Source organism: Coturnix japonica, chromosome 2 (assembly GCF_054131305.1).
Source record: "Coturnix japonica strain WE chromosome 2, WE-NBRP24, whole genome shotgun sequence".
Classification (NCBI taxonomy): domain Eukaryota; kingdom Metazoa; phylum Chordata; class Aves; order Galliformes; family Phasianidae; genus Coturnix; species Coturnix japonica.
This window is the reverse complement of record NC_140664.1, coordinates 101,309,057-101,330,840: the sequence shown is the minus strand read 5'-3', so window position 1 is coordinate 101,330,840 and position 21,784 is coordinate 101,309,057. Positions and strand designations below refer to the sequence as shown.

At 39.9% G+C, this 21,784-nt stretch overlaps 2 protein-coding genes across 6 annotated transcripts in view; one reads left to right on the top strand and one right to left on the bottom strand.

Moving 5' to 3' along the window:
• Positions 1-7,282, bottom strand: part of CAPN7 (calpain 7) — a 26,930-nt gene extending 19,648 nt beyond the window's left edge. For 4 of the 5 annotated variants that reach the window (XR_014942932.1, XR_014942931.1, XM_015854064.3 and 1 more), the window contains exons 1-5: positions 7,092-7,282; positions 3,973-4,081; positions 2,866-3,023; positions 798-865; positions 119-319 (exon numbers count right to left, since the gene is read on the bottom strand). Coding sequence is in view for 3 of the 5 variants with exons in the window: in XM_015854064.3 (XP_015709550.2) it covers positions 119-319; positions 798-865; positions 2,866-3,023; positions 3,973-4,081; positions 7,092-7,193 (638 nt within the window). In the remaining 2 variants the exon portion in view is untranslated. Of the gene's footprint in view, positions 1-118; positions 320-797; positions 866-2,824; positions 3,024-3,972; positions 4,082-7,091 lie in introns of all 5 variants that reach the window. The other variant, XM_015854065.3, reaches the window with a different exon arrangement.
• Positions 7,192-21,784, top strand: LOC107309329 (DNA topoisomerase 2-beta-like). The gene is made up of 16 exons (XM_085539260.1): positions 7,192-7,365; positions 11,374-11,466; positions 11,562-11,676; positions 12,931-13,052; positions 13,863-14,011; positions 14,589-14,820; positions 15,379-15,513; positions 15,991-16,191; positions 17,318-17,513; positions 17,640-17,731; positions 18,177-18,332; positions 18,497-18,580; positions 19,575-19,733; positions 20,094-20,235; positions 21,075-21,185; positions 21,654-21,784. Exons 1-16 carry the CDS (start codon positions 7,192-7,194, stop codon positions 21,764-21,766), a joined length of 2,274 nt encoding a protein of 757 aa, XP_085395386.1. The 3' UTR covers positions 21,767-21,784.

Genomic DNA, 21,784 nt, shown 5'->3' with positions numbered 1-21,784 from the left:
TGGTTTTCCAAGCCACCATTTATACTCAAGCTTAGGTGTATAACTATTTACTGTCCAAGACTCCCAAAGGATGCGTACACAAATGATAAAATGTTATAAAATCTTGGCCTCTGCTCACCTGAGTACTTCAATCTCTTCTGCAGTGTACCTCTGCCCTTGAGATTCACTAGCTTGTACTGCTCTGATTGTCTGTGGTTTATCATTTAAAGAAAAATCAGGTCCCAGAGGAAAGAATGTTCTGACCGGCTGATTTGGTTTAGCAGCAGTTGACTTCTCCTTCTGAGATGACTTTGATGTTGATACTTTCAGTGCTTCTGCTCTGAAGGAAATAAAAATGCATTCTGTTTACAATCATAATGAAAATATGGCTATGGGTCAGTCATTCATTAACTTGTTCATGCTCTCATATTTGTTAAAAGGGATGAACAGATGCTCAAGCTGACCAATATCATTTTTCCTATGAAAAATCAAATCATGAACAATATCAATAGAAGATAAGCATCAGAAATCATTCAGTACTAATGCTGGAGTTTCTTTATTTCCTTATTCTACAATCAATTAAAATATAGCATTTTAAATTCAATTAAAAGACACTTCCAGCAGAATTCATAAGGTTTTAGTCACCTTTAAGACTCCAGTAACAGCAGAATTTATGTAAGCATTCATTATCTGGAACCTCAGAAAAAGACAACAAACCCAGAGAGAGAAAATCCCTTTTAGAGTGATTCACAGACAGGACTCAGAGAGTGCACTGATGATCAACAAGTATTACCTGTGCTAACAGTGGCAATACTCACCTATCTAATGCTTGCCGAGCCAGTTGTTTCAGTTTTGACTGCAGGCCTGCTTCTGAAGTTTCTGCAGCCTTCAATTCAAAGCACATAAACAACAAAAAAGCTATACATCTAAAGAAAATTCACATCTTAAGCTGTTCAGAAAATTCCATGCTTTTAAATTACAGTTACCACCTATTTTTTCTCCCCACCCCCCACCAATCCTCCTTGGAAATGAATGGATATGCATGTGGTGTTGTGCACCAAAACTGTTATCACAGAATCACAGAATTATCAAGGTTGGAAAAGACCTAGAAGATCATCTAGTCCAACCATTACCAATACTTCCCAGCTAAATCATATTCCTCAACACAACAGGAGTGCTAACTTCTATTTCCAGTTGGGAAGTAGGTCACGACAGTTCACTTATATAACCAGTTTATATTTTCTTCCTTACAGGTGAATTACAGCTATTGGAGATAAGTAATCTCCGGGAAGCACAACATGAGCTTTGGCTTCTCTTGTCACACCCAATAGCAGGTTTCAGGTTTGAGCTTTGTACCTTGACTGATTCACCTGAGTCATGTAGGTGACTTGAGGAAACAAAAGGCAAGCTACTTTCATCCTAGGAAATGAAACTACAAACACTCCAACCATTTTTCCATCTGCTAGTAAGTTACACTTCAGAGTTCCTTGTTAGAAAAGACTTTGAAAGACATATGAAGGGAAGCAGTGGATGCAATACACCAGAACACCTATCTAGGAGACAGATACCAAGAATAGACACAGCTGCTCTCTTACTGCTTCAAGGGTAAGAAAGAAGCAGATCTCTCTGCCTAATAGAGCAAGCAGAAAGCAAGACAGAATTAGTGATTCAAGACAGAGTTCCTTCCATCTTTCATCCTGGGAAGAAGAAGGGACCTTTTGATACCCCCTTGAGGGACAAAGCCTACAGTCATTTAAAAAAAAAACAAACCACAAAAACAAAGTGTTGTCAATATGAAAAGAAACGTTAGCTGTATCTGCGTCTAATAAAAGGTCAGGTAACAGCAACTGTTAATGAGATAATTTCAGAGTAATTTCTATATTTGTAAGCAGTATGTGCACGTACTAACACAACAGAAGGAGAAAGAGCAGTCATCAACACTGCATCAGCATACTGCTATTATAATAAACAAAAGCAGTTTCAATTAAACAGATGAAGCACAAAAACCAGAGCAGTTCTACTAGCTCTTGATCTGGTTACCTTGTATTACTAGGGTTTTTAAGTCTACCTGAAACTGTTAGGTAGAATTCAGAGCAAAGGTTTTACCCTAGTATGTAGCAAAGGTTTTACTCTAGAATGTAGCAATATTACTATTTCCCTCCCAACCACCCTTATATATTCGCACTACAAAAAGGAAAGAGGAGAAAAAAAAACAGACTTGGTGGAGTTACATTATGATGGTGAGCTCTTCCTATAATGAGTTAGTTATGACAACTGGGCTTCAGAGAAAAAAGTAGTACCTGTAATTACGTTTGTCATCATTCACACAATGGCCAATTTAACTCTACCATAAACTTCAGTGTGAAATGAATTCATCCATAATAGCTTTAATGTTAGCTACTGAGTAATCATTTTTTACCAGTTTCAGCAGCAGGAGACTGCTATGCTTTCAGAAAATGCTACACAAAAAAAATTCCAAGAATTATTTCCTTTAGTATAGTCAGAAAATCAAATAGCTGACACATTAGCAAGTCATCTTCAATTTGAACAGTTTTTGATTTCTCTTTTAAAACTGCATTCATTCTAGCGTAAAAGTTAACAAGACAAATTTTCAGCATATTTGTATTTCTTAGTATAATGTGGCTCGGCGAAAACACACAAATGACCAGTCCCTGTGAATTTACAGCATTAAATGATGTAACAACTGGAAGAAACATTACAAAAACAGCCAATGGAAAACAAACAAAAAAGAAAGAACCAAGAACAGTTTTTAGAAATACAGGTACTCCATTTTTAAGCCAGCTTTTAGGGGTCAGTCACTTGTGCAAGTGGAAGAATTCCTTACCATCACGTAATTCCACCAAGTTAACTTCTAGCTTAACATACTGTTTTCAAACAGAGCTCCACCGCTTCCGTGTACAGCTCTATAGCTTCTTCCACGTTGCCTTTATCGTCTTCATCAAAAGCCTGTGTAACTAGGAAGTGAGCACGCTCCAAGTCCAACTGCTGTTTTGACTTCAGAGGGTCTGTGTTCTGAGACTGAACTAAAAGAAAAATAGAAGTGTTTAGCTCTCCACAGCAGCAGACACGTAAAAGCATCCTTCCCATAGTAGTGAAACACTAGTAGTTCTATCAGATGAGAAACATCTACTCTTTGTCTGCAAGTAGTTCACAGAATCACAGAATTATCAAGATTGGAAAAGACCTAGAAGATCATCTAGTCCAGCCATCACCAATACTTCCCAGCTAAATCATATTCATCAACACAACATCCAAACGTTTCTTGAACACTCCCATGGTCGGTGACTCCACCACCTCCCTGGGCAGTGCATTCCAATGCCTGACTACCCCTTCCGAGAAGTAATACTTCCTAATGTCCAGCCTGAATCTCCCCTGGCACAGCTTAAAGCCATTCCCTCTAGTTCTATCACTGATTACACAAGAGAAGAGGCCGACCCCCAGCTCACTACAACCTCCCTTCAGGAAGTTATAGAGAGCTACAAGGTCTCCCCTGAGCCTCCTCTTCTCCAGGCTGAACAATCCCAGCTCCCTCAGCCGCTCCTTGTAAGGCCTGTGCTCCAGACCCCTCACCAGCTTTGTAGCCCTCCTCTGAACGCGTTCCAGGGCCTCAGTGTCTTTCTTGTTGGCAGACTTTGCCAAACGCATCTTCACAAGGAAAAAGAAACACACACTCTTCCCCCAAGGCTGAGACATGTTCTCAAGATGTCATATGTCAACTAACATACATAAGATCTCTTTCATATTATGCAGATGTAGTTCCTAAGAATATCTAAAGTGAAAGAACATGCACACCCAACTCCTTAAGAAACGTCTTCTGCACTGTGCTACATTACTGATTCACTTCAGAATTCAAAACAGTGACTCACAAAAAACAACCGTGAGAAGCAGAGCAAACATCACAGATACATATTTCACAGCACTGTAAGGCTTCCTACTCTACGCAAAGGTTTAATTAGAAAGCTCCATACCCACCTGCTGAATGGAGAGCTTGAACTCTCTCCAAATACTCATTTATTTTTTCCTGAATATTTTCCAAGCTTGACCCAGCCATGCCAGCATAAATCAAGGCTTGTGCGGCTTCCTGCAGGGAAAGGAATTTGAAACAAAAGTTAACAGTTGGTGACTGGAAATTACTTTCCATGAACAGAAGGCTATAGCAACAATGAGACTGCATGAAAGCCGGCTCCTGCACCTGCATCAAGGCTCAGTGGTGCACAGAGAACCTGCCAGAGAGAAGTTACAAATGAAATCCAATTTCCTAAGTTCAATTCCACACAGGACAACCTGAAAGACTGCAGAACATCAGAAGTTTTAATATAATCACAGAGTGGGCTGGGTTGGAAGGGACCTCAAGAATCATGAAGCTCCAATCCCCCTGCCATAGGCAGGGCCACCAACCTCTACATTTAATACCAGACCAGGCTTCCCAAGGCCCCATCCAACCTGGTCTTGAGCACCTCCTGGGACAGGGCATAAGGCCATATCTTAGGCTTGCATGTGCAGTCACATGCACAAAACCAGAGATTCATAGAATTATTCAGAATTATGGAGTTCTATTTCAGAAACAGTTTTCTATTTGCGCCACTCACACAAAGTGATTTAGGTTAGATATTAGGAGGACGTTTTTCACACAGAAGGTGGCTATGCACTGGAACAGGTTGCCCAAGGAGGTTGTGGATGCCCCATCCCTGGAGGCATTCAAGGCCAGGTTGGATGTGGCTCTGGGCAGCCTGGTCTGGTGGCTGTTGATCCTGCACATAGCAGGGGGTTGAAACTTGATCACTGTGATCCACATGAAGTCTTTTTCTGCAATACAATAATCTATCAGGAAAAAAAAAAAAAAAAAAAAAAAAAAAAAAAAAAAAAAAGCCCTCAGTTGTAATATATTCCCTTTAAAATTTATTTTAAAGAGCCATGTTAAGGTTTGGCAGGGTTGAAATCAACAGCCAGAGCTGACAGTCTCAGAAGCGTATGGAAAACTTGAAATTTATCACTCTCAAAAACAAAGATTAAAAACCTTCCTGTGACCTCGTTACTGGCACGGGGGAAAAAAACCCAACAACCCACATTCGCACAGCAGTGCTCTCCTTCCCAGCAGCAGTGGGTGAGGGAGGGAGGCAGTCAAGTAGCAGGCACGTATGTAGGAAGCAGAACAATAACTGTCAGTGCTGCTCTCCAGCCATGGTGTTCAGAAAGATGGCTCTGTGCAGGGCAAGCACAGAGCTGAGGTCAGAGGGGCTCTCCTGCTTTATTTATCTTATTTTACTGCTGAGCTTCACAGAAGCAAGCATTGCAATACACCCTGTCAACAACCATTACCATAACCATAGAACCACTGAATGATTTGGGTTGAAAGGAACCCCAAAGCCCACCCAGTGCCAACTCCCTGCCATGGGCAGGGCTGCCACCCACCAGCTCAGGCTCCCCAGGGCCTCAATCAACCTGGCCTTGAGCACCTCCAGGGATGGGGCACCACAGCTCCTCTAAGCAGCTGTGCCAGGGCCTCACTGCCCTCTGAGTGAAGAGTTTCTTCCTAACACCTAACCTAAACCTCCCCTCTTTCAGTTTAAACCCACTACCCCTTGTTCTATCACTCTCAACCTGCATAAAGCCAGTTCCGCTCCTGTTTGTAAGCTCCTTTCAAGGATTACACCACATGAAGTGCTCCGGTTTCATTTAAATGTAGCAATTAAGTACCATTAAGGTCTAACATACAACTAGTTCTGATAAAAATGCATTGCAGACATTTGCTCCAGGAGTGCACGCACATCTGTGGCACCCTTATGTGCTAATCTGCAGCAGTGCCATCATGCCAGCTGTCACAGGATGAAGGTGTGGTTCAGAGCCGGTATTTCTGATCCATTACAAGCAAACAGACGCAGCAAATCCATTCAGACATCCTGTTTGTTGCCTATCAGCAACAAGAAATAACATTTCCCATGCTTTATGCTCAGGCCAATTCTCGCAGAATCCAATTTGTCATCTGTGTGCTTACTAAAAGCACAAGTGAATAATAATTAGTTGGTGACAGGTCAGATACCTTCACACAGAGCCTGGTACAAGAATCAACACCTGACCTTGTGCTGAAGGAACCTCCTGTCTGAGCACTAAAACCTGTATCTGCAGGGCTATGATCCAAAGCTTTCCTTGTACAGAGCATTGCCCATACTCACACTGCTTTGTGCCTTCACATGTGCAAATTATGAAGCATTTTCTGCACTACTTTCCTGGTTGCATTTAGCCTGAGGGGTGCCTTTCTGCTTTTAGAAGTATCACCTGAGTGCAGCATAGGAAAATAATTATCTGTATGCTGTGTGAAAAAGCAGAAGAGTGGTTATTTGCACACACACAAAAAAATGTTTTTCTTCTGAGGAGCACCTGGTAAGTTCTTCCAGATATGTCAGAAATGTGTAGTCACAGAGTGTGCACAGCTAACAGGCACCATGCAAGTGCTGCTGAGAAGCACAGACCTTATCAGCATTGTTACTGCTAATTATAACTTCTGTACACACACAATTCCCGTAGTAAACTTAGATAACCTACGTTAACAGCATAGGTTAAATGCATTATGTTCTTCCTACATAAGAATCTCTCCAAAAGAAGGGGATATTTAGATTAGATGTCAGGGGGAAGTTTTTCACAGTGAGGTGCTGGCACAGCTGCCCGCAGGAGCTGTGGTGCCCCATCAGGAGGCACTGAAGGCCAGGTTGGATGGGGCCCTGGCAGCCTGATCAGTGGGTGGCAGCCCTGCCCATCGCAGGGGGTTGGAAACAGATCATCTTTGAGGTCCCTTTCAATCTAAGCTGTTCTGTGATCCCACCTTTTCACACAGAAACCCAAGAGAAGTGTGATTTTCCTATACAGATCACTCCTGAAGTAAGGCCTTTCACCACTGCTGAAACACACCACACACTGCCTCATCGTGCCCACAGACACCTCTTGAGCTCCAGACACGTCCAGCAAACGCCGATGAAGGCCGAGTGCCCCCCAGCCCGGCCCCACCCTCACCCCACCGCTCCTCCGGGGGCGAACAAACTTTCCGCTCGGCCTTCCGCCTTAAGCACCCGCCCCTGGGCCTTCCCCCGCCGCACCTTGTAGTAGAACACGGCCTCCTGGTAGCGCCCGCTCTGGTCCCGCTGCACCGCCAGCTGCGCGAACTTCACCGCATCCAACTCCAACGCGTTGGCATCCATGACCGAACCCCTCCTGCTACCCCCCACCGCCGGCTGCGCGCTGCCCGCCCGCTTCCCGGCCTGGCCCCGCCCGGCTCCGCCTCATCCCCGAGGGCTCTGCCCACCGGAGCCCTACATGCAGCCATGGAGGCGAACTACGCAAGCGCACCGAGCGAGAGCACGCTCCCTGTTGGTATGGAGGAAAGCGCTGCTCATGCTCGGAAGGGGAATTTAGGGCTGTGAGGTGGCAGAGCCGGCCTGACTGGCTGTGGGGGCAGACGGTGTGTGGTAGGGATGTCGGCGTGAGGTGACCCGAGCTGTGCCTCAAGGGTGTTATTAATTTGAAAGCAGTACCGTGGTTGTGTTATCTAGCAGTGACTTTCCAACATGGAATCGCAAAGTCATTAAGGTTGGAAAAGCCCTCTAAGATCACCTCATCCAACTGCCAAACCAGCCCCACCATGCCCACTGCCCATGTCCCTCAGTGCCACATCCACACGGGTCTTAAACGCCTCCAGGGAGGGTGACTGCACCACCTCCCACACCACCAGCCTGTGATTTAGTTGGTTGTATCACTCGTGGTGTTCTCCAGGGCTCAGTTCTGGGACCAGTCCTATTGAACACTTTCATCAGTGATCTGGATGCAGGACTGGGTTTGCATCCTCAGCAAATTTGCCAGTGACATTAAACCGGGAGATGCTGCTGACACCCTGAAAGGACAAGGAGCCATGCAGAGGGATCTAGATAGACTGTAGCACAGAGCAATCATCAACTGCGTGAAGTTCAACAAAAGAAAATGCTGGGTTCTGCACCTGGGATGGAGCAATGCCAGCCACAGGTAAAGTGTAGGAGATAAGTGGCTCTGGAATGCAGCTCAGCAGCAAGGGATCTGAGGGTGCTGGTGACAGCAGCATCAGCATGAGCCAGCAGTGTGCTCTGCATGAGCCAGAGGGGTAAACTGTACTTTGGGGAACACTAAACGTAGCCATCTGGCAAAGAGGTGACTCTCCTCCTGTACTTAGCATTGGTGTAGCCTTGCCTTAAATATTGTGTGCTGTTCAGGGCTTTGCAATACAAAAAGGATGTTAAGGTCTTTGAAAGCATCCAGAGGAGGGCAATAAAGTCTGGTAGCAGTGCTGTGAAGAGAGGCTAAGGATGCTTGAGTTGCCCAGTCTGGAGGAGGCCAAAAGGTGACCTCACTGCTATCTGCAGCTTCCTAAGGGGGGAAGAAGAGGGAGGTGCTCAGCTTTGCTCCTGGGAACTGATAATGTAGAGCTGTGCCAGGAGACAGTCACACCTTGCATTAGGAAATCCTTCTGTATCATGAGGATGATCAGACAGGTGGCTGAGAAAGGTGACTGTTGCCCCATGCCTGCCAGTGCTCAAGAGGCATTTGGACATGCTTTAACTTTTGTTATCCCTGAGATGATCAGGCAGTTGGACTTGATGGTCTTTGTTGGTTCCCTCCAACTTAACTCTTATTTCTGGAATGTAGAGGCCATTCTTGTAATTTTCATAGCTTTGCTTTTGGTTGTGCTTCTAATAACTTTTTTTCTCTCAGAGTTTGTTTTATTGTACTTAATTGAGCACAAGAAAGACCGAGATTATACTAAAGGACTTTTTAAAATAAAGATATGCTGGTTCAATATTTACTTAATGACACCATGAAAATGAACAAAGAATTTCAGTTTACCTCAATTTGACATTCAGCCATAGTGGCATAACATGTAGTGTAAAATGAATTTATGCGTGTCATTACTTCAGACTCAACCAAATGAAAATCTGAAGTATCCGGAGTGACAGACATGGTGAAGAGGAGACTGAAGTATACAGAAAAACTCTGTATCACTATTAGCTGTAACATGAATCATCTTCATTTTGCTATGTGTGGTACTTCATACTCTCCACTTAGGCATAATGTTATTCCTTATTTAAATAGGAAGTCAAAGACCTTTACTTAGTAATGGAAACTGAGATCTCATCTACCTAAATTGGATTCAGAAATGTCACTTGGGAGAATTTTTCACTAACAGTCACTGATGATTAGCTCTTTTCTTCAAATAATAAGTGGCCTGTTGTAGAGAGTGTTATTTACAGCTGGTTAGCTGAAAAGGGTCGTAAACACAGTGCAGCCAAGCAAGCAGCCATACCACCTGCAAGGACAGCAAGAACCACGGGATGCCCTGTGATGGTGAGAAACTAGCCATGGTTTTGTGAACTCAGCAAGGGAGTAACTTTCAGGATGATAACAACAAGTTGCAAAGATACTTGGGGATGGTATGTAATTGGGAACCAATGATGAGCTCCGCTTTTGCAATATGTATGAGCTAATTATCCGTATTATAAATGTACACGCAGCCAAGGAATAAATGAGATTAGCTGATCATATGTCAATGACAGGTGTGGTCGTTTGCTTTTCTCCCACCATTCTACAACAAATGGAGCTCAAATGGAGCAGAAGCTGAAATTCCCTTCAGTAAAGCACTGTCATGTACACCTGGGGATGGACTGGTGATGTCTTTGCCTACAAGCCCGCTCCATCTTTATGTCCATACCCCCGATCTGTTTCCTCCTGTGTCTGAGGAAAAGCAGCCACCCTATGTTTACAATTCCCAGTAACTGACAGCAGACACATGGCAAACACTGAAGTACCCACTCGCCCAAATGGGGGGCAATGGCATGGGGACATCCATGCTCCTGCCCAGCACTGCCCCAGGAGCTGCCCTGCCCTGGGAGGTCTGCACACAGGGTGAGCGGTAAAGACAGCAGGTGTCCCTGAGTTGTCTCCATCAGATGTCACACAAGAGCAACACACAAACCACCTCAGCTTCATAGAATCATAGAATCACCAAGGTTGGAAAAGACCGAAACAATCATCCAGTCCAACCGTTCACTTATTACTAATAGCTCCCACTAAACCATGTCCCTCAGCACAACATCCAGTCTTTCCTTGAACACACACAGCTCCTTCAAACACACACAGCAGGCTCAAAAAATCCCCTTCCGATCTTCCACCTGCAGGGAAAAAGGTGGAAATGAGGGCCTGGGAAACGATCCCTCCCCACTCCAAATTATGTCTGAGGCCAAACAACCTGTTAAGACTGATTCATATTGTCTAAAATGATATCCTGACAATTCTGTATGAAATTAGTCATCTATTACTCAGCAAAGAACTGCTGACTACTCCTAATGCTGTTAAGAGAAACTTCATTTGTATTCCCATCCATATTTTTGCTGCTGCAAGCTATAATCCAAGCCCCAAGCTCAACTTTAAGCATAATGGGGTTGAAGATTGTAGGCCCTACCAGGTCTCATGACAAGAAAAATATTATTTCACATTCTTCAGTGTTCCTAAGGACTTATTTTCCTAGTAATGCTTCTGGTCATTTGTCACTCAATTGGTCTAGGAATTATATAGACACATGGAAAGGACACAGAATAAAACTGTAGGATTTTAGACGTGTTTTTACAAAAGCTTAAGCTGAAGCCTTCAGAGGTCTGTGTCTCACTCCAATTATTGGAGGAGATGGTTCAATACACATATATATACACCCAGAAAAAGATGAAGGCAGCAAACAAAGCCAATGTTTTCCAAGTCATTTATTACAAGTTCTAAGCAACAGATGGGAAGATGGGAAAGTTGTCGAGAAAAGAGAAAAATTCTAGGCAATGATTTACAGAGCAAGGATAGTCCCCATCAGGGATCCAGCGGCATCTTGTTGGTCTGCAGGGAGGCAGCAAGTTGGTCAGTGGTATCTCACTAATATGCAGTTGGGCAGAGGGGTACCTCCATTGCATCCTTTCTGTTACCGGGGCAACGGCTGTTTGTTGGGTAACTCCTGCTTACCCTAGTTACCGGGGGCATTGTGTTCCATTTGTCACAGACAGGTAGGTGTTGAGGTAGCTGTTGAGGTGCTTGCATTGGTTTATCTATTTAAATACTGAGTACTTGATCAGATAGTTCTCTACACCAGGTCGCACAGGTAGGCGTGCAGGCAGGTCTTGAATATCTCCAGACTCCACAACCCCCCTGGGCAGCCTGGTCCTGTGCTCTGTCACCCTCACTGTAAAGAAGTTCTTGTGCACATTTGTGCGGAACTTCCTGTGCTCCAATTTCCAGATGTTTATACAAACATATCTGTTTATATGTTTATACAAACATATCTACGCTTATAATATTATGAAACTGAAATTTTTTCAGGCGTTCAGTAAGAAGAAGTTTGGTGATCAAAAAGACTGGTTAACAAACGTCATGGAGGACAGTCGACAGCGTCGACTACATGACCTTCCTGAAGTGAGTCCTAAACAATAGTAACAAATCTGGTGGATGAGATTTAAATGTAACAAGGTGTTTGTATTGAGTGAATAATGTCTGTGGGTTTTTTTCAGCAATGTTTATATGGTACAGAGACAAAAGATTTGACCTACAAGGACTTAATTAACAAGGAGTTGATCCTTTTCTCTACTTCAGACGATGAAAGATCTATTCCCTCCCTTGTTGATGGTAAGCTGACAGTTTATGATGATTTGTTGGAATATTCTCTTTTATTGTTTTTTTAAACTTGTGATTTGGTTTGAAAGCCATTATATTTAGGTAGAGTTTAGAAGACTTCTGTATTTTTGTTGTTGTCATTTCTATGCTGAGGAGTTAGGACAGTTCTTCTGTGAAGAAGTTTAAACTGATGCTTTGTAGCCTTTTAGCTTAACCAGAACTCTACCCCGGACATTACAAGTCCTTTGCTTCTGCTTAAACAGTCAGAAAAAGCAAGTCTTTTAGGTGCTTCTAATAATTACAATTCAAGTTGTATCTGAATTTAGATAAAAATGAAAGGATGAAATGTTTTCTCCCATCATGTAGCACGAAAACTATTTTAATGCTAATTGATCCTTCATGCAGTCATCCTATGGTTCTCTAAATCAAATTTACTAACTCTTCCTTTGCAATGGTGTGAGTATGAAAAGAAGCAGCTTTGACTGCACAGTTTGTTCTTCATGTGTAAAGCTGTCTGCCGGCAGCATGAAAAGAAATTTCTGCCTGTATTTTTGTCAGTATAAATATGCTTACTAAGATACTGTAAAAAAACCTTGAGGTTTTATAAGACAAAAAGGAAAAAGCATTTATCTCCAGTTTCCAAACTGGATGATATGCAGACAAGTTCTGCATATCAGAACAAGGTCTCTTCCACAAAGATGGTGTAGTTCAAGTGTACAGGGACATCAAGTGTACCTAAACGTTAAGATAAGATCAAAGAGAATGGCTTCTTAAAACTGTAAGAGATCTAGAAGGGATAGAAATAGCATGTATTTTTGTTTTATCAGAAATAGTTAAATTTCAGAGTGCTTTAAAATAAGTGTAAGCTACAATTACAGTTGTCACTGCTGGATTTGTGTTGATTCTTAGGAAAAAGATTTTGCTCACTATACTGGAAAGAAAAAACTCTTGACTTGCAGAGGTACATTTAGGATGAAATTATACTTATTAGAATAGTGTGTGTGTGCTACTGGCTTAAAGGGTGAAGTTTCCATTTTTCGGACAACTTTTTGTTAAAATATTCCTTTCTACCATTATTTTTATTACCTTAAAATAATTGAAAATAATTTATTTTGTTAAAATTACAGTATGCATTTTTTCCCTCTAAAGTTTAAGTTTCTTTCCAGAGTTTAGAAATGAAGATAAAGCAAAATCAAGATTTTTTTTTTTTTTTCTTAGAAACCAATGCTTTTTTATGTATTGAAAATGGGATCTTCTTCTTACTAGGTTTAAAACCAGAGCAGCGCAAGGTTTTGTTCACTTGCTTTAAGAGAAATGATAAACGTGAAGTAAAGGTTGCTCAGCTGGCTGGTTCTGTTGCTGAAATGTCAGCTTATTACCATGGGGAGGTGAGTACAAGAGTAGAAAATTTGTGAGAATTTGTAGCCTGTGTACAATATTGACTGTATTAAAATTCCAAATCTTTAAACTCAGTCTACTAATTACAGATTTAATTTTAAAGAGTTTGAGCCGAGCAGTAAATACTTTAAAAAGAAAATATATTTCCATTATGTCCAATTCCTTATGCGTGGTGGTATTACCAAATAGTTAATGGGTTATGGAGAAATGGTAAGTAGATAAGTACATAGTAAACTTATTCCATATTCTCAATCATAGTAACTATGTGCAATGGAAATTTTTGGTGTTGAACAAAAAATAGAGTCTTTTAAGGTAAGAAGGGTACAGTGTTCTCCAGTACCTGATACAATATTGAAACAATGGTTGCTTCTATCTCTTGTTTGTTTATGTTTATCTGAAATATCAACGTGAGTTGCCATGTTCATTCTCTTTCCATCCTTTCATCTTTGCCTTTGAATGTAGTGAGTAGTAGTTTGTGCAAGAGAAAGCAGGCGCAATCATTTATTGCCCCTTTAATTACTCCAGAAAAGTGCTTTAAAAAAACTGAGAAAACTTTGGGTTTTTCCATGCATTGAGTACAAGGACATTTAACTCAGGGAGGCAATGTGGCTACAAAAGAGGGAGCTTTATGCTTTGCCAGTAGCTCTAGTAAGAGGCTATGTTCCTTTCTCAAGCTGACTTCTTGGAAATTGAGGTCAGGTTAGTCACAGAATTCCTGGACATTAAAAATCTACATTCTTGACTGATTAGGAAAGAGTTACTTCTAATGTTTATTTCTGTGAACATGTATTTTCTTGCAGCAAGCATTAATGATGACTATTGTCAACTTGGCTCAGAACTTTGTTGGAAGTAACAATGTTAATCTTCTACAACCTATTGGTCAGTTTGGTACCAGGCGTCATGGTGGAAAGGATGCTGACAGCCCTCGCTGTATTTCCACTATGCTAAGGTAAACATATTGTCAACGGTTTACATTAAGCTTATGAAAAGCTTTATTATCAAATTAGTCCTTTCACAGCAGTAAAGGATTTATTTTATTTTATTTTTATTTTTGTATGTGAAAGGAATAGGAGAGGATTAGTCTGTTTTGATAGCTGTTAGTGATCAATTTTGGCCTTATGTTTGTAAGTGTGGTTTTTCATCTTGAGTTTTCTGCAGAGATTTTCTCTGCATAGAACTGCTGTATAAAATGTAGCTTTCAGGGAATTAAACTCTGAATTATAAAGATGAAGACTGAAAATGCTGTAGACTTAGGTCTGTGTGCTGTGTGATCAGTTGTTAGTGTGTTATATACATGTATAATTGGGAAGGAAGCAGACATCATCTGTTATTAGTATGCCATTCCATTGGGAAGAACTTTGTTTTCTCAGGAGGTGTGTACACTGTAATTTCAGCTTCAGAATGGCAAAGAATAGAAGACATGAAAAAAATAGGTCATATTTGGGCACACTGAGGGTTAAAGCACTTAGACGCGAAACTAGTGGGACTCCAGTTAAACAGATTTTTATTTTCTTTCTTTTTTAAAGCCCTTTAGCCAGGCTTCTTTTTCCACCAGTGGATGACAACTTGCTGAAATTCCGTTATGATAACAACCAGCGTGTAGAACCTGAATGGTATCTGCCCATCATTCCTATGGTTTTAGTAAACGGAGCTGAAGGAATCGGTACTGGATGGGCTTGCAAACTTCCAAGCTATGATACCAGAGAGATTGTAAACAACATCAGACGAATGCTGGATGGCTTAGATCCCCATCCCATGGTAAAAATAATATTATACACAAGTGTTTTATACATTTGGTAATCAAATCTAATTTTGTGCTTAGGAAATGTAGTCATATAACTCCATGAATGCTTGATTATTGAAGTATCTAGGTTGAACTGTCCTTGTAATTTTGCATGGGAGCCTTACTTGACTGTTGGAAAGTGATGTGGAGAAGCTCATCTTGAAGAAAAGAAACAGTACAATTTGTGTATTTCCAGTTATTTCAGAGGACTTTCTGTTCTCTGTTGACAGTAAGACTTTGAAGTTTCAAGTCCTAAAGATAGTCATTTTGCATGGGAGTAGAGTAGAAAGTTGTGCTATTTCTTATATGGGGTGCGAGTATTTATCTTCAGCCAAATATGCAATTTCCAACGTCTTATCCAAATTGTACTCTTCAACACATCTGTAAGAATAGGAGAAGGTACTGTCACTGAGATTAGCACAGTATAAAGTGATAACTGTAGGGTGCATGGGAAAAAAAATAATAATAAAAAAATCTTCTCTATCATACTACAGAGTTTCTTAGCATTCCACTGATTTCTGTTACAATTTCAGCTTCCAAACTACAAAAACTTCAAAGGATCCATTCAGGAACTTGGTCAGAAGCAGTATGTGGTCAGTGGTGAAATATCTGTGGTGGACAGAAACACTGTAGAAATTACAGAGCTACCTGTAAGGACATGGACCCAGGTAAGTTACAGTGAAGATAAAAAGCTCTATATTAAACAGTTTTATCCTACATGCAGGAGAACATTTTAGTCCACTTCTGATGGTTTTATATGCATGGAAAGAAACATGGTTTCATTCTTTTCTTTGCCTTTGTAGAAGAGGGTTCTACTTGTACTATCTCATCTACTGTCCATACTACAAAGAACAACTGCTTCTTCTGCTGAGTTAATACATAATCCCCTTCCCCCCAAACTCCACACCCCACTTTCCCCACCCTTTTTTTAAGTAGACTTTCTTGACCTTGTAGAATGGCTCTTACGTTTTTTCTAATCCCAGCTTTCATTTTACAGGTTATATTGATTTTGTAAATTATCACTGGTTTCAGCTGTGATACACAAGTTGAAATCTTAGCTTGGTTGTGAGCTTGGTTTAAAGAATTAGGAATTTAAAGAAGTTGGAATAAGTGTTTCTGTTTTTTTGCTATCTTCTTCTTAATAGTTGTACAAAGAACAGGTTCTGGAACCTATGTTGAATGGAACTAAAAAAACTCCAGCATTAATTACTGACTACAAGGAATACCACACTGATACGACTGTGAAATTTGTTGTGAAGATGACAGAAGAAAAACTGACACAGGCAGAAGCTGCTGGATTGCACAAAGTCTTTAAGCTTCAAACAAGTCTTACTTGTAATTCTATGGTAACTTTTTTTTCTGTTTGACTATTAGAATACGTACAGTTGCTTGTTGTAAACTTGAATGTTTTTGTAGCGAATTTGGCACGACTGAACAAATCTCATCTTCGTATTTGCTGCTGACAAAAAGTAATTTTGAACTGTTTGAATTCAGTTGTCTTGGAGATAATGCAAGTCTTGCTTTTTTGATCATGTTGGGCTCCTTGAATTTTGAATCTTCACTGTAACTGTCTAGAATTCTAGTCTTTTTATGGCAGGTACTACTTTCAAACATTGTCACAAAGCAAAAATACACACATGCGTGTGTTGAAAATGGCCTTGCTCAATCTATTGTGTAGATTATTTTTGAAAAGCAAATGCACCATATCAAGGTGAATGTAATTTTCACAGGTTTGAATAAGCGTAGGGACTACTGCTAGAATCTTTCTGTAAGGCTTGTATTTGTGTAGGAAGCAATCTGTCCTAGTGTAAACATGTGAAAAAGTTAGATACCTATGTGAGTCTATTATGCATCCACCTACCAAACAGATACTTTAGACAGATCAGTTCCCCTAGAGAGGGATTTATTTCTTTCAGCTGACTAGAAAGGGGTGCCCAGCGTGACTAGTCCACCTATAAACGTCTGAACTGGACGTGTCAGAAGTCAGGCAGAACTGATTTTGCCTGTGATGTAAAAATGATTTATTTCTTTGTACTTGAAGGATTTCTGAGATGTTTAAAGTGGCAGTTTTCACATTGGAGGTTAGAGATTATAAAAAATACTCTTCAACTGCTATACGATTATTATTATTATTATTGTTGTTGTTGTTGTTGTTGTTATTATTATTATTAATATTATTGTGAATTTAGATAAAATTATCGTTTCAACTGAATGTTGGTGTCCTCTCCATATACTGGCTTTCTTGCTTGAAGATATAATCATAAATCTTATGTTAAGTTTACTTGTGAATAAAAATATAACCTATCTAGCTATGTGCTGTATAGTCCTTGAGGAAGGTTTGAGCTGTCAGTCTTCAAAATGCTATTCTTCATATAGTGTGCATGTGAGAGCAATAGAAATAAACTCATACACAAAGATTAAAAATCTTGAGTTATGAAATCTCTTTCAAGCCATATGTTATCTCTTTTATAGGTGCTTTTTGATCATATGGGATGTTTAAATAAGTATGAAACTGTTCAAGACATTTTGAAGGAGTTCTTTGATTTGCGATTACATTATTATAGTTTACGTAAGAAATGGCTTGCGGGAATGTTGGGTGCTGAATCTACAAAGCTAAACAACCAGGCTCGCTTCATTCTAGAGAAGATGCTAGGGGAAATTACCATAGGTGAGTAACACTCTCTAAAATAGAACTGGGAGGAAATCTGGAAGTGATTTAAATGTAGTAAAATGCATTTGTATGTAAGACATGGACTTTCACAGCATTGATTTTGTTTGTTTGTTTGTGTTGTAGAGAATAGATCCAAAAGAGATGTGATTCAAATGTTGGTTCAGAGGGGCTATGAATCCGATCCAGTTAAAGCTTGGAAAGAAGCGCAGGAAAAGGTGATGATCAGAAATCTCTGGATACGTTTGATGCTGTTGTTATAAATGATATTCATTTATCAAGATGTATGTTTTTATAGTAGTCTGATTAATTTATGACACGACACTTTAACAAGATTACTCATTGCTACGTTTCATCGGCTATCATTCATACAAACACAAATTTTCATACAAATATTGTTGCATAATGGTGGTATTCCACATAGATAATTCTAAAAAGACAACCAGATAATATAAAGGTTGAGAATGAGAAGTTCATACGTTCAGGGTTTTTCTAGCACTTTGACAGGAACATGGCTTTTTGGAAAAGACAAGTAAAAATTTCTTGTTACTGAATCCATGAGGAAACACCTTAGTATTCCATCAGGGTATTTTGGGGAACTGTTGTTGTTCATTTACAGAGCTAAGATTAATCATATGTCTAATTCTGAATATTTCACTCCAGGCAGCGGAAGAGGAGGAGCCACAAAATGCCAATGATGATGCTTCCTCTGCTTCTGGATCGGCTTCTGGCCCTGATTTTAACTATATCTTAAACATGTCTCTGTGGTCACTCACAAAAGAGAAAGTGGAAGAGCTCATGAAGCAGAGAGATTCAAAGGTTGGTGTGCTGTGAGAGGCTTATTCTGAAATGATTTAATAATTACTGATGTGCCCAATTGTGAATGTTCTGTTCAGATAGTCTGTACTAAGTTACTTGTAACTGATGATTCAGCTGACACGTAACTTATCAACTTATATTTCTACGCTACTTTCACATTTTAGGAGAGAGAACTAAATGACCTTAAAAGGAAATCTGCATCGGATCTCTGGAAAGAAGACTTAGAAGCATTTGTTGAGGAGCTTGAAGTATGTTTCACAAATCTTTCTAAAAATATATATCAAAAATAAGCAAAATAAACAAACAAACAAAAAAGGAAGAAAAGAAGGAAAAAAAAACCCAAAAAACCCAACCAGATTGATCTCCAAATATAGGGGCCAGATGGAAATCTGTTTTGGGTAGTTGACTTCCTATTTGTTGTCCTCAGGGACTGTCTCTTGCATCTGTACAGTACAGTTCTTTTTCCAAGTCAGTGAAAGAAAAACTACCAGGAACAAATTTGTTTTCAAATGACAAAAGAACTGGGAGTAGGAACTAGCAATTCTAAGTGATCTAACCAGTTGGGAAGCAGTAAGCATTATCAAATTTAAAGCCACAAATCTGGGAACAAAGCATGTAGACCAGAAGTGCTAGACAAAAGGCTTTTACCTTGCCTCATTAGTATCTCTGGCAAAAAGGTAAAGGCGTATTGGTGGGTAACTTGCTGAGCCTCAACCTTCAGAGTTTCCTGAAAATGGCTGATGTAATCTTTTGGAGTAACACAGGATAATACAAATGTTTATTCCTCTGCATGTTCATGGTGAAGATGCAATTGGAAGTATTCTGTGCTGAAACCTCAACTTCTGTAATAAAAAACTGGAAAGGACTGGAAAAAGTGCCTTATAAAACTTACTCTTAAAGCTCACTGCTTGCTTTAAACACTGAAGGACTGAAAAGTTCTATCAGTACCTGGGGATACAAGTGAGGAAGAGAAACTTGATGAAAGGAAAATATTCCAAAGTGTCCAAAAGTTTCCATTTGTTTGAGCTTGAAAAAAAGTGTAGTTTTTAACCACATGAAGTAGGGGAGAACTCACCAAGATTAAGTGACAGATTTTCCATTAGTAAAATGTGCGTTATAATTCAGCTGTCAATTAAGGGCAGTCTTCTGCTCCATGTTAATAAATACTGAAAAAGCACCATGTTCCACTTTGCCTTTACTGAAAATGAACATGTTTCCCTCCCGCCCCTGGTTGTTTGTTAGAAAGTAGAAGCGCAGGAAAGAGATGACATTCTGGCTGCTATGATTGACAAACAAATAAAAAGTGAAGTTGTTAAACCCAAGATGAAGAAGGTTCAGTTGGAAGAGACCATGTCATCACCATTTGGTGATGCCAGCAGGAAACCGCTGAAAAGGGAAAAGGTAAACCAACTGTTGCTACAGTTACATTATTTAACTGCTGTATTTTTCTGTGCTGATAATGCTGATCCAAAGACTAGACCCCACTAGACCCCATTAGTACTGTATGTATGTATGCTGTTTTGCTAACTCACTGTGTAAAGAAATTAATGCTGGACTTATTTTATATTTGAAAGCCTATTAAGACTACTTATTGCTGGAGTGTTTTCGTTGATTTTTTTTTTCTTTTTTCCTTTCCAATACTATTAAAATTGTCAATATAATAGTCTACTTTAATTTATTCTCTTCTAAAAATTGTATTGCAGTTTATTGTTGAAATATAAAGGTATAATTTTATTTTGACCAATTTTCTAATATTTTTAGGATGATGCTGATAATGTCGTAATAAAAATGGAATTTGATGAAGAATTTGATATACAAGCTGAGAGTGGTGGGGATAATGCACTGAATACAGCAGCATTAGCAGTTAACATTGCTAAAGTGAAGAAAGAGAAAGAGGAGCCTGGTGAGATATCCTTACACAGTCATCATTAAGCTTGAATGAGAACTAATTTTGCATTAATTGTATTTTTAACACATAATGAGAAAGGAAATATACCACAATAAGTATTTCATCTGATTTTCTTCCTTAAAGAGATGTGTAGAAATACTTCAAAACAATTCTGTATTACTTACAGCGTACAATCCCAGTTCTCCCAACCATAAGATTTGTGCCCCAGTCTCCTTACAGCATTGTTGTCCTTCTCTGGACGTGCTTCAGGGCCTGGATTCTTTCATGTAGTGAAAGACCCAAAACTGAACATGGTGTTCAAGATGTGGCCTGGCCAGAGCTGAGTACAGGGGCATCACCTCCCTGCTCCTGCTGGTCGCACAACTTCTGATGTTTGGTAGCAGTTTCAATTATGTGCCTCCATTCTTCTAGACTCAAATAAGACTTTTCTCAAGTTCCTTTGTAATCTGAGGCAGGCCCTGCTGAGTAACTACCCCTTTCTTATATTTATGCAGTAACATAACTAATCTGAAATGTGTAAAAATGTATAGTATTCACTGATCTGATTACCGTTAGCAATTTCTACAGAATATGTATGGGGTCTTATGTCGTAAATAGAAACTAAATGCAGTAGTCTTAAGAGTAATGTAATTGAGATTTATGCAGGGGAAAAGAAATAATAGATTCTGATGCTTAGAGGAACATGGCTTGTATAGTAGGCACATGGTAAAAGCTTAGCCTAGCTGTAGTATCAGAAAGGTGTATCTGTGAGATTGATCTGGACTGTAACCGATAAGGATGATTTAAAATATGCAGTGAACAAATCTTATTCTGAACATTCTCTGTGGTTCTAGATACAACAGAATTCTACAGTGACGAGGAGGATTCTCTTCCTCCCTTATCATCATTTTTCAACACAGAACCAACAGAGAAAATTCGAAGTCAAGCAGTAGCTGCTAAAAAAGGTAAGTGTAGGATTACCTTCTAAATCAAGCCTTTTTTTCAAGTTCTTCAATTCCATCTTTGCATCATCTCTTCACCATCATCATCTTAAAAGTGGGAATAGCATTCATGTATTTCTAATTCAGTTGCACTGCAGGAGAAGGTGTGAGTTTCTTCCAGCTTCTTAATGATATTAATTTCCTTCTTTCTACCATAATGTCAATACTTACTATGTAGAGATTTCAGCCTTTTAGTTTAGATTGCTTAAAGATTGCTAGAGAGAATGGTAACTCCAGAAATAGTATAAAAGAGAGAGATAAAACTGAGAAAATCAACTGTTCTGTTGTATTTTCTGCCTGTTGAGAAGAAGCTTGAGCTGTAAATGAACTTCAACTTTACACGCAGATATGATAAGATGTAGCAGTGTCCCTGCTGTTTTTTCCAGCGTGCCGAACTCTGATGTTTTATTGAAATTATGTTCTCTCCCCTAGGAAAAGGGAGAGGGGCAAGGAAAAGGAAAGTTTCTGACACAGAAAATGAAGGTGAATACAACTATGGGAAGAAGGCACCTAAATCACCACCAAAAACTTGCTTTTTGAAATAAAGTTTAATCATTAAAAAA

What these genes read in the sequence shown, in the direction of transcription:
- LOC107309329 (XM_085539260.1), top strand. Translation starts at nt 7,192, where the DNA reads ATGACCGAACCCCTCCTGCTACCCCCCACCGCCGGCTGCGCGCTGCCC. An exon ending in TGTATTTCCACTATGCTAAG is followed by an intron (nt 14,012 to 14,588) that starts GTAAACATATTG and finishes TCTTTTTTAAAG; the next exon opens with CCCTTTAGCCAGGCTTCTTT. An exon ending in AACCGCTGAAAAGGGAAAAG is followed by an intron (nt 19,734 to 20,093) that starts GTAAACCAACTG and finishes TAATATTTTTAG; the next exon opens with GATGATGCTGATAATGTCGT.